Source organism: Pan paniscus, chromosome 13 (assembly GCF_029289425.2).
Source record: "Pan paniscus chromosome 13, NHGRI_mPanPan1-v2.0_pri, whole genome shotgun sequence".
In the NCBI taxonomy this organism is placed as follows: domain Eukaryota; kingdom Metazoa; phylum Chordata; class Mammalia; order Primates; family Hominidae; genus Pan; species Pan paniscus.
Window position 1 is genome coordinate 15,703,536 of NC_073262.2, and position 13,002 is coordinate 15,716,537.

At 34.8% G+C, this 13,002-nt stretch overlaps 1 protein-coding gene across 11 annotated transcripts in view; it reads right to left on the reverse strand.

Annotated features, from left to right (window-relative positions):
* Nucleotides 1-13,002, reverse strand: part of SLC35F5 (solute carrier family 35 member F5) — a 116,770-nt gene that overhangs the window by 15,015 nt on the left and 88,753 nt on the right. For all 11 annotated transcript variants that reach the window (XM_063595102.1, XM_063595098.1, XM_063595099.1 and 8 more), the window contains 5 exons: nucleotides 12,525-12,612; nucleotides 9,528-9,592; nucleotides 7,319-7,423; nucleotides 3,281-3,440; nucleotides 1,002-1,092 (listed from right to left, as the gene is read on the reverse strand). In XM_063595102.1, the coding sequence (XP_063451172.1) occupies nucleotides 1,002-1,092; nucleotides 3,281-3,440; nucleotides 7,319-7,423; nucleotides 9,528-9,592; nucleotides 12,525-12,612 (509 nt within the window). The remainder of the gene's footprint in view (nucleotides 1-1,001; nucleotides 1,093-3,280; nucleotides 3,441-7,318; nucleotides 7,424-9,527; nucleotides 9,593-12,524; nucleotides 12,613-13,002) is intronic.

Here is a 13,002-nt window from a genome sequence, read left to right on the forward strand (position 1 = left end):
GCTGGGATTACAGGTGCACGCCATCACACCCAGCTAATTTTTGTATTTTTAGTAGAGACGGGGTTTCACCATGCTGGCCAGGCTGGTCTCGAACTCCTAACCTCAAGTGATCTGCCTGCCTCGGCCTCCCAAGTGCTGGGATTACAGGCATGAGCCACTGTGCCTGGCTAAGACCTAGAGAAAAATAGGTTTAAAATTTTGATTATTGCTTGTACACATTATAAGCCTTTGGGACTTGAAGTATTTCCCTCTTCAAATTATATTAGACTAAAACACACATACACACACACACACACACACACACACATACTTCTGTGACTTAGTAGTTGCAGTTAAAAGTTAAATGCCTACATATACTGAACTGTGTGATAAATGGCTATGCTCCATCTTTCAGTGCTGGGCAACAGCATACCTCTGTTCTTCCTGCTACACCCAGGAGCACTGAATAAACTCTTCCCTTCTAGGCTGCTGGCAGCAACATCCCAGATTCTCTTTTCTGTGGTGTTAGCATTGCCAATATTTATCACAAGAACCCCACATCCATACTAGGCCTTCAGAGAAAAGGGATGGGATACCCACTCTGCTGAGTCCAGAGAGAGATGGCTAACTTTTACTGCAAACAGCATGATTCCCATGCTGCTCATTCAGCACAGTGTGAAGGAGCCTGTGACAGGGTTTATCGCAGAAACTAAAATGCTTGTATGATAAAATGTGACTTACCAAAGAACATCTGGAACAGAAGCAGCTCAAAAACTGGAGAACTACATATGAAGATGATGCCCTTAACTTAGAAATTTAGGGAAAAAATGGAAAAGCTAAAAATGGAAATTATCTATTTCTTTGGTACTTTCTATATTTCTATGTAGTAAAGCACCTTGGGAGAGAAAGCATCAAGTATTATTTATGTTTGTATCCTTATAATTTAATCACATCTCAACTTTCATTAGGTTTGTTTTAATAACACACCTAAAATATCTATGAATAATAAATAGTTTCCTTACCTTTTGCATACACATGTCAGCTATTATGGACAGAGGTATTGTAAGGCTTAGTGCAAGTGTGCCTATCAATGATGAGGTAAGAAAGCAGCCCCTAAAAAAAAGAAAATATACATTTCTATATTTAAAAAATTAAACAACCAAAGAAAAACACTGAACAAAGACTTTCTATCCTATAATATAGGCCTGTGAGATCAGCAGCAAAGATAAGAGGCTAGGATGGATTGAAACATAAAATATAATAAAGTTATTAAGATGATTCTCAAAGTTTTTCTTCAAATATTAAAAATACAAATATATAAGTATAAAAAGCTCAAAATATTTTATGCTATTTTTAAGATCTGTTTGCAGATATTATTCAACTTTGGGTGTATGCTTATATTTCATTAAATTTTTTAAAAAACTGTTGAACAGTTATTACAGTTTTGTGATGATTTGTAGATAACAAAGAAAACAGCATTATTAACATTGCAGGACAATACTTCACACATAGACTTTAAGGAAGTGATAAGCCAACATGTGATTCTGTCACCAAGCAAAAATATCTCACCTTCATGAACACTAAAATCATGTGTTACTCTTTTGATTTGGCTTGGCATAAAAAAAGAAAGACTTGAATATTCTTTAAAAATATTTTCTTGTTGTTTTCCATTTTTCTAACAATTGTCCTAACCAAAAGCTAAGTAAGCTCTTTATTTTCACCTTGAATTATCAATGTGGGTATGAAATTTTGAAATATCTATCTGCATACAATTTTGTTGAATTGAAAGAAAATATTATACCCAATGGAGACAGATGAGCCATTTATAAAGACTGATAATTTGGGCATATAAGGAGAAAATGAATTATAAGCCAAGATAAAACCATAATGTATATCGTTAGGACTACAGATCCATGGAAGTTATAGGCAAGTAAAATCTAGCTCAGTATATGTCAGAATTAATAATGCTGTCCTGCAATAAAAGGGGCTATCTCTCAATAAAGTGTCACTAGAAGTAATGAACAGAGGCTGAACAACGAGTCCTTATTGATGAGGTAAAGGAAACAAGTACTTGTGGTTCCCACTACTTAGCTGCTCTGTGAAAAGAGCATTCAGGGTCAAATACAGCATATGTTCTTGGATGTTTATCATGCAGAGTACTATAATAAAAAACCTGGGAGGTAGAATTATAAAGCCTGTTTGACTTAATCCAGCTGTTAAGGTGGATCCAATTTAGCTAAAGGCTAAAGCCTTTTGTCATCTGTTAATAGTTAAGGTTAAAAAAATCGAGTATCTAAAATGTACATAACTAAAGATGAAAAAATTAATGAGCAAATGGATTATGATTTTAAAGAATTTTAGATCAGCAAAGGAGTTTAGATAAGAACATAAATTACTACAATACAAAGTAAATCTTTAAGTATTACACAAAAGAGAGTGATATGGGGGATACCAAGAAAATAGGTATTTCTTAACTGGGCAGGGAGACACAGCACTGTAGGCAGAGCATTAAGGAAGACTCCACAAAAAAGTCTATTTCTGTTGCAGTCTTTTGCAAGGGAAAACTAGTTAACAGTTTCAATGGGTATGTAATAAAACTCATTTTATTCACTTATGTTTTATTCATTCTATTCATTTCAAGTTTCTATTAAATAAAAATAGGACTAAGTATAAAGCTCTGTTATTTGAAAGGTCTCTCAAACTCCATACATGATACTGTCTTCAAACTATTTTAAGTTTATTATCGCATATCAGTATATTGGATATACAGCATATCAAAGTATGTTAACATCTCAAATCAATCAGAGTTTAAGGTTTACATAGCTGGCTCACCCATATGAAAGGTCCTGAAAATAAATAAAACAAAAACACCTATGAACAAGCAAACAGATATTCCAAAGCCTCTTAAATAAGCACCATCTCCTGGATTCTCAACTAGAACTCATGCACTCATACTTGGCATACATACCTCATATGTTTGGATATCCATTAGATAATGACTACTTTCATTGCATAACACTCCACTTTCTAAAACATTTTTACAGATTTAGACCATTCATATTCATTCTTTCATTCAACAAGTATTTATTGAGCTCCTTCTGTGGACAAGGTACTACTCTAGAATGGGCACACGGAAGTTAAAAAACAAAGTCCCTGCTCTAGTGGAGTTAAAGTATTCAGTTGTATGTGTGTTGCAGAATGGGGTGCACAGGAAGGGCCACCAGCAAACAGACAAATATAAACGCTTAAAATATCCAAAAATTAATCAACTGATAATAATTGGAGAATAAACAGTACATACCACAACCACAGGAACTCTGAGAGTACTGTTCCAATAAGGCCATTAATGATAATGCACATTAATACTACTTTATTGGGAAACTCGAAGTCCTCAAATCCAGTATAATGAAGTAAAAAGAAACCTGGCCATAAGAGCAGCAGATTAAACAAACCTACAAAACCTGAACATGTATAAAAGAGACAAGAGTTAAAATTGATTTATTTCTATTTTCCAAGCTTATTAACTCTAAAATCAAAATTAGATTTTGCACAAAAGCACTCTGGGAGGTTTCCTTAGCTAAAACTTCTGTTGGTTTGTTTTTAAGTCAGTCCTGTGAATAGCTCAACACCATAAAAAAAAAAACTGTCTGAAGCAACTGGTGATCACTCAGTTCAACTACCCACATTGTATGGGAGCAACTACTATGGAATAAACCACTTAGGACAACTCAACAAGAAGGGTTGTTAACCTTAGCTACTGATAATATAGTGCCCTAGAACTTAAAAGAAATAACTGGTATGTATGTGTTTGTGTACTCAGCCTAAATTAATTTTGAGGAATTAGATGGTTTGCTCTCTGATTCAATTATTTATGTCCAAAACACTTGTGCTTTGCGAGCAATAATGGAAGAAGGTTCCAAAGGAGATAAAACTCTTGGTTCCTGCATTCCCAGACCTCTAACTAGTTAGTGAGAAAGTATGTACACACAAAGAGCTATTCAACGTATGACCAAAGTACAGACTGACTAGTGGTTAAGTGTGTGCTCGGCAGTCTGACTGCCTGGGTCCAATCCCAGCTCTATATATCACTCAATAGTAGTGCAAGCCTTATACCTCTTTAAGCCTCAGTTTTCCAATCTATAAGCATAAAATAACATTTAATAATATTTAATTAGGTTGCTGGGAAGATTAGACAAAACACATAAAATATAGCATAGTATCTGGCACATGGTAAGCACTTAATAAAAGTTAGCTAATATTATTATAGAAATTAAGTTTATATATGACTATATACATGTAAAAGTAAAGAATATAAAGAAAAAAGATTACAATTCTATAATAAATTTTGTTGTACTTCCTATAGTTTATGTCACAAATTTGCTATATGATTTATGTAACTATATAGCTTTCTTAAAAGAAAATTAAATTACAGTAGATATATAATTGATACTTACTATGTCACCTAAATAATAAACCAGTCATTAGGATGCCTAGTTAAATCTTAACAGGGCAGGAGCACCCACTCTCTGTCTGATGCTAAAGACTCACAGCCACCCCACTTCTGTGAAGGGGGGCAAATAAGTCTGCCTTTCCCAGCAAGTGCCCACCTTCCACTCCACCCCATCTTCTGCAGCTCATGACTAATTGATGGAGGCTTTACGAGGCCAGACATCACGACTCAAGGCCCAGACATATTAGCTGCTCTCCCTCTGCTCCCCGCCTCAGTACCTGCAATGAATTGGGCCAAACCTCAGTTATACTTGTGCGCCACACGGTTCTTTCCCCTTCTCTATCTTGCTTCCTTCACTGCAAGTTTTTCCTTCAGTGAACTCCCCACAAAAAATCACCCACACAAATTCCCCATCTCATATCCTGTTTTAGGGAGCCCAACTATTATGGTTTGGCTCTGTGTCCCCACCCAAATCTCATCTTGACTTGTAATCCCCATGTGTCAGGGAAGGACCTGGTGGGAAGTGACTGGATCATGGGGGTGGTTTCCCCCATGCTGTTCCCATCATAGTGAGTTCTTACAAGATTTGATGGTTTTAAAGTGTTTGGCAGTTCCCCCTTCTCAAGTTCTCTCTCTCTTGCCAGTGTGTAAAACATGCCTTGCTTCCCCTTCACCTTACGTCATGATTGTAAGTTTCCTGAGGCCTCCCCAGCCATGCAGAACTGTGAGTCAATTAAACCTCTTTTGTTTATAAATTACCCAGTCTCAGGTAGCTCTTTATAGCAGTGTGAAAACAGACTAATACACCAACTTACATCTATTGATTAAAAAAACAACAACAAAAGAACACATATACAGCAAGGACACATGACCTAAAATGCTTAAATAACATTACAAAGTTGTTTTAATGAAACACCAAAATGTGGCATTACCAAGATCTAAATCTATTTTCTAGTCCCTGAAGTGCTGAGTCTATGAAATCCCACATAAATTAACATCCTTTGACCTAGAGACAAAAGTCCCAATGACCCCACCTATTCCCTCGACTGCCCAGAATCTGGCACCACATGCCTTTCTGTTCTTCTTCCACAAAGCGAAGTTCCAGCACAATCATTCAGTTCTACTCACTGCTCCCTGTTAAGCCTCTGCTCACACTCCCTTGCCTGAAGAGCCCCCAACATCCCAATCCTAACTTCTCCGAATCCTGTCTATTCTAAAGCCCAGGGCAGATCAATATTGCTTTACATATCACATCACATATGAACAGGACCAACACAAGCCACATGTCTATATGCACTCTCCCTAATATGAGTAAATTAAGCAATTTTTCTTGCAAGTTGTCAATGTATAAATTTTTAAAAAGTACCACTGACCCAACCACCTACCTATAACACTAAAAAAAACTAGCATTTTATTCCATTCCAAATACAATTCCAAATACAATTTTCTATGACTCTCAAATAAAATATCATTAAAATTATCTTTTCTTTTTTAAGAGACAGCATCTTACTCTGTTACCCAGGCTAGAGTGCAGAGACACAATCATAGCTCACTGCAGACTCGAACTCCTGGACTCAAGTGATTCTCCTGCCTCAGCCTCTCATGCAGCTGGGATTACAAACACATGTAACCAAACCTGGCTATTATGCTGTATTTCTTGAATTCTGTATTTAAAAAGAATTTAAGCAATCATTCAGCCTCATGGCTTTTCAAACATTTTATTTTTGTTAGTCTTTAGGTACAAGTATTTAATCTATTTTTAGTTTTAAAATAGTTTTAAAATAGTCTTTTTTTAAAAAAAATTAAATAGAAATGCAGTCTCCCTATGTTGCCCAGGCTGATCTTGAATCCCTGGCTTCAAGCAGTCCTCCTGCCTCAGCCTCTCAAAGTGCTGGGATCACAGGCGTGAGCCACAATGCCCAGCCATAAGAAAAATCTTTACTATAAATTAAATTCTAATGCAAAATGCTCAACAAAGTAGAGCTGTTCCACAGGTGAAGCAGCAAAGGAGTCCAAGAACTAGACCCCTGCATGCAACTGTATTTCCTTCCAACCATCCCAGAAGCCTACCTATTCCCTAAATCACAGTTTAGAGGCCATTCATCTAGTCCAATTTCCTCATATTTCAGATGCCTATGAGATAAATAAAGTTACAACAGCTGGATTCCAGGTCTCCTGACTCCTTGTAAGCTGCACTTTGAACTCTTATCACGGAGCTTCTTTATCTATTTATATTCAGATATCTTTTGAAAGATTACCTTGTCAATGTGTTCTTCTTCTGCAGTCCTACAGATATCGCAAGTTCTTTCCTGAACTGATGTCAGGCAAAGGAAAATTTATAAACCATATCCAGAAACTATAATTGGGTAATTTGAGAATGAATCTATGTTATAAAAGTGTCTGTGTCTTAAAGATAAAATGCAAATGAAAAGCATTTAAATGGCCCACAATTTTTAATGTACATAAGTACATAGACTGCGACAGCATTAAACATATAATTCGGGGGCAGTCTCCCCAGTCCTTTGCTAACTATTCAAAAATGGCAAAATGTAAAATACAGCAGGTAAACTCTCACATGCTTATAAGAGCATAAATCTGTCCTATCAGTGAGATAAATATCTGACTTGCAGTCTGAAGACATCAATTTGAAAAAAGTGTTAGGAGTTTCTTTCTGTCTCACACTGAGGAGATGGGCACTCCCTCATAGGTGCACAACTATGCAGGATAAAGTAAGGAAAACATTGGGACTGGCCTTCATAATCTTTAAATGGTTTTAAAGAATCATACGGAAGAAAAAAAAAGGCTTCCCTATTCCCTCCGAAAAACAAAAGCAAAACCCTGTGTTAATCATTTAGAGTAAATAGCCTCCCAAGTTACATATATTCTTACCAAAGAACATTGGAATATCCAACTTGTCTTCTCTATCTACTTTTCTCTTAATCATAACAATATAGACAGCATAGAGCATGGCTCCAGCAAGAGACCAAATGGAACCTGTAAAAATGGACATGATTTAAAGCAATCACTCATTAGCTCATTCAATATACGCTTAAAATCCAATAATGTGTCAGATAATATTGCAAGAATATACAAAAGTGAAAAGATATATAATGATATAAATCACCTTTATATTGATATAAAGATATATAATGAAAAGGTATAGCCTACCCCATCCAAGTCTTCTAGGAGTACAGGAAGGAGTTTAATGTGTTAACAAATAAATGCAAAAGCATTCACCTCAATGATCCGACCAAAACCTATACATATTATAATAATACAACTCCAAAGTAACACTTTGTTTTTAATTTAGAAATGCATGTTTCTTATTTTACCCTACCTAAACAATCTTGACACCTGGCATTTTCCAACTTAACAAATGTTTTTTTCCATCACTAAGCTGTTGCTTGCATTGTCTTCCTTACCCCCATATATCATTCTTAATATGTATTGCACTACCACTCCCATCTTAAAGGCTCTGTTAAAGTTCCATTTCTTCCACAAAGCATCCTCTTTCTAATCGGCTGTATTTCTGTCCTGTCTTCTGTTTTAGACAATACTTACTATTGTCAAGTATGGTATTAGTTTAATCCCTAGTAGCTTCATTTTATAAATCTCATATTGTTCCAAATCAAGAACTCCTTGAAAACTGCAAACACATAATTTATACTTTTTAATGTTCCAAAATAGCTAACATAATACAGATCTCACAGTACATGAATAATAAATACTGATTCTCTTTATTAACTCTCAAAAACATTTAAACTTTTCCAAACAGCTAAATAATGTTCTGCCAAGTGGTCATATTCAATACTTTAATCAATTATTCAAAAGACGAATGTTTTATTAAATTTTTTTTATTATTTTCAAACTTTTTTTAAAGCTAAGGAAAAGCCTGTCAACAAAATCTTGCATACACATGCACATACCAAATACATACATTGTTTTATATACACAAAGCTGCTCTGGGTGAGAAAGAGGTGAGGAGGTTTAAAGCACAGCTCACTGGGTAGTAGCTAGGAATAATTCAGAAAGCATTGTTCTATTCAATAAACCTCAAATATCTAAAGAAGTATTCAAAGAGAAATAATTAATCTAGGTTTATTTTTTATTATGAGGTCTCACTATGCTGCCCAGGCTGGTATTGAACTCCTGGCCTCAAGCGATCCTCCCACCTTGGCCTCCCAAAGCACTGGGATAACAGGCATGAGTCACCATGCTCAGCCCAGCTAGGTTCTGATTACTTTTGTTTTTGTTAAGTCTAAGCAATGGATCAAAATCTAAGTGTTCACCATAGCAGTAACTATGAATCAAGAATCAAGAGTAAATGACAATATTCGTGGGTGAAGATATGACAGCAACAGGAAATTTGTATAGCCTCAAAGTATCCCCCACAAGATGCTTATTACTTACAGTGGGAAATATTAGTAACTTTACACTGGAGTAGGGTGGTTAATTTTAACCACCTTAAAATTAACATTACCAGCAACAGGACAAATCAATATCATGTGCCTTTTGGTAGAACGCACTGATCAGGAAACAATATCACTTCCATTATATTCTTACCAAAAATGCACAACCTCAATTTAACCAAAGAAAATGTCAGACAAATGCAAATTGAGGAACGTTCTACAAACCAACTAGGTGGTACCCTACAAAAGTGTCAAGGTCATAAAAGACAAGAAGACTGAGGAACACTTCTGCATTTAAAGGAAACTAAGGAAACACGACAATTAAATGCAATAAATGATCCTGGATCAGAAAAAGAACATTAGTGGAAAAAATGGCAAAATTTGAAAAGGCTTTATAGATAACAGTATCATAATCAACGTTAATTTCTGATTTTTATAACTGTATAATATTTATGTAAGCTGTTAACATTTGAAAAATCTGGGTGAAGGCTATGAGAATTCACTAAACTATTTACGCATTTTTTTATATTATTTCCAAAGGAAAAGTTCAAAAAAAAACCACCCCGCTAGTGCCTACCCTTTGTACGTTCATCTGTGCACATGAGCATGCACATTTAACTTTCTTGTTTACTCTAACAAAAAACTTTCTCATATACTCTAACAGAGAGAATCCAGAGTCAAGTACTTACCTATTGTATCTCTTCCAGCAGATTTTTCAGACCCTGACAGGTTTACCAGTACAACACCTCCAATGCTATGAGAATAACAGTCATTAATGATGAGCTAAAGAATTCTGAAAAGGCTAATCATAAAGATAAAAATTATTTATAAGTGATCAAGACTAATCTCAACTTTGGGTAAAACTATCAAATAATTTAGCAATTTCAATAATAATATCTAACAATATCAATATAATATAGCGTTATATTTGTATTAACTCATTTAATCCTCACAAAATGTACAATATTATACCTTATAAGGAAGTGTTATTACTGCCATTCCCATTTTACATGTGAAAGCTAATACACAAAGAGGTAAGGTAACTTGACCAAGATCACATAGCCGAGACTGAAATACAGGCAGTTTTACTCCAGAGTCCAGTGCTTTTATGTGCTATGCTATCCACTGTCTTTCAGTTAAGAATGAATTAACCAACTTGTCATCCCTTTCCAATCTTTCTTTTGGATTATACAAATATATCAAACCCATATAAATCCAGCAATGGTACTACTCTTGCTTATTGGTAAAATCTAAATTAACAGTAAAACTATCCTTACGTGCTTAAACAATTTCACTAATCTCATGATTTTAGTGGATAAAAATAAGACTGAATTAAGGATGTAGAGATATCAGAGGTCATTCATAAACTCAATTGTTATTTTCTGGGCATCTAATATGGGCAAAGCACTGGGTTACAGAAGTGAACAATACAGATGTGGTTCCTGTCCTCAGGGAACTCTTTACATTGTCTATTTCTATGAATCTTATAAATTGTAACACGTTTTCAAGTAGATGAGATATTGCTAATTTAAAAAAAAATTAGCCTAATTCTCTCACCCTGATGAGAAAGACCAGTGTGGCAGTGGGAGAGGAAGATGAAAGAAAATATGTATTCCCTTACGGAAAGATGTCATCAGAACTCAAGTGTAGTCCTTACACTAAATATGCAAACCCTTCAATTAAATCATCACAATTTTCTGTAATAATCACTGTTCATATTCAGATTCAGCTATTATTTATTGAGTATCCACAATATATTAGAAACCAGGGATTTTGTTTCCATTTAAATGATGATGATCATGATAAAGGCTAAATATAGTGAGCACCTCCTGTTGTGTATCAGACATTGTTCCAAGCACTTTAGAACTTCTACTCATTTAATCCTCATAATAATCCTATGAGAGAAATCCTATTATTATCCCCAATATACAGATGAGAAAATTGGCACAGAAATGTAAGGAACTTGTTCAAGATCTCAAAACTAGTAATGATGGAGATGGGATTGGATTCCAAGTTGTTTGGCTTGAGGCCACACTCTTGTCTCTCAATTGATGAAATGAGATTTCTTTGCTTAGATTCCCTTCAAGATTGTTGCTATGTAAAATTCTTTTTATAGCCTCAGAAATTGAATCTCTTAGTAAAATGCCAATTCAAAACAAAATATTAAACAATGTTTAATACATAATTCTTAAGAACATATACTTACTCAAAAAATTTCTAAGTAACACTTTTTTTTAAAGGTACAGATAGTAAATATTTTAGGCTTCTGGGCCACATGGTATTGCAATTCAGCTCTGCCTCTGTAGTGCTAAAATGGCCATAGACAATTTGCAAATAGATGAGAGTGGCTGTGTTCTAATACAATCTTATTTACAAAACCAGCAGCTGACCCAACATAGTTTGCCAACCTCTGTTCGTCTACCTACTTTAATGAGAAGAAGTAAAATACTCTGTCAAATACTTACAAGTTCAATATTTTATATCCATTTCCTTCTTTATCAAGTCTTTATTAAGATACCACGAAGAAAAGTTATAAATTAGCACATATTTTAAGTAAAGTTAAATAAAACCTCATTTACTTCTCCAATACAAACATATTTCCCTAATGCAAAAATTTGCTCGGCTTAAAACATTAGTAAACCATGTAAAAGAATAAATCCCTAGTGGCCATAAAGTCTAAATGATAAATTAGTTGGATCAACCAGCTGCCCATTGGAGCAACCGTGGTTAATTTACCCTTATAACTAAAAAAGAAAAACATTTAATATTAAGAGCTACCAGTCTTCTATGATTGCCCAATACCAGACACTTCATTGCTATTACCACTAAACTTTAAAACAAGGCTGCAAGGTAAAATAGATAATATCATTTTCTCAACTAGGAAACCCTTTCAGAGTTTAAGAAAACTGCCCCAGGGCAAACAGCAGAGCTCTTATTCAATCTCAGCTTTGATAACCAAGAAACACTACTCTCCATCAAATCATCCTGCTACCTTCTCTGATTTTGTTTCATAAAATAAGTTTTATTAAACCAACACATCTTTTTTCAATACTGTCTATGGGCAAAGCCCTATGCTAGGTCTTTGATGACACAAATATAAAACAAGGCTATGGCCTTCAAGGGTTTACAAACCAGTAGGGAAGACAAGACAAACATACACAAAGTTAAATTAAAATATTTAAGTATAGTTATCAGCAACACTCATATTATGCAGTAGTGCAAAACTGCCAAATGAATTATACAGAAAATAACTGAAACATCACCTGAGGCTTAGACAATTAGAGAAAACTGAATGTTAGCTTTCTAAGAGAAGTAGAAAAAGGAGAAATAAAAATCAAAACAAAGAGGGGAAATTGCCTTAAGAAAAAGAAATAGAAACTTGGGAGATTATGAGGATTAAGCTGCCACGTTAAGTGTGAACATCAGTCCAATACTTGATGAGTCTGCAGACACATGAATGGGAACCAAAGCAGCCTTGGGGTTTTCCCTCTGGGTACCCTACCCAGGAAGGTTTAGAAACCTAGTGCAGGATGTGACAGGGCTAAGTAGCATCATGTCCACTTAAAGCCTTCTTTTATCCACATCTTTCTTTGCTCTTACAATACAAACTACCCTGGTGCCACTATCAGAAATTGTAATATTGTATTTTTAAGCAGAGTAAACTAGCTATCACACTATATGCTTACCTTAAAATTACAGCTAATAGTTTAGAAAGGGTAAATCTATCTCCACTGTTACTTGGAAATACTGCAGCAAGGATTAAGGTAAAAAGTCCTATGAGGAGAAAAGAATTTAAAAATGGTACATGAGTTTAAATACTGTCAACATTTTTACTACCAACTTCATTGTTTAAATAAGCAAATTATATACCTACCTTTCAAATTATTTTTGTCACTCTTAACTAAGAAAATGACTGCAGTTAAGTAATGACTAGACTGAAATGTTTAAAGTTCATGCATAAAATAGCCTCCAAACTAAACCATGTTTATTTCAACAGTACAGATCAAGTACAGTCCTATTTATTTTAAACTAATAGGAAACTTAAATCTTATTCAGAGTAACATGCTGACTTCATCATAATCAAGCCTGTGTCCCTAAAGTTATTTTTATAGCTTTAAAAATACTTTTGTCTTCCAGATTTGAAAGGTGATTCAATCTTAAAAA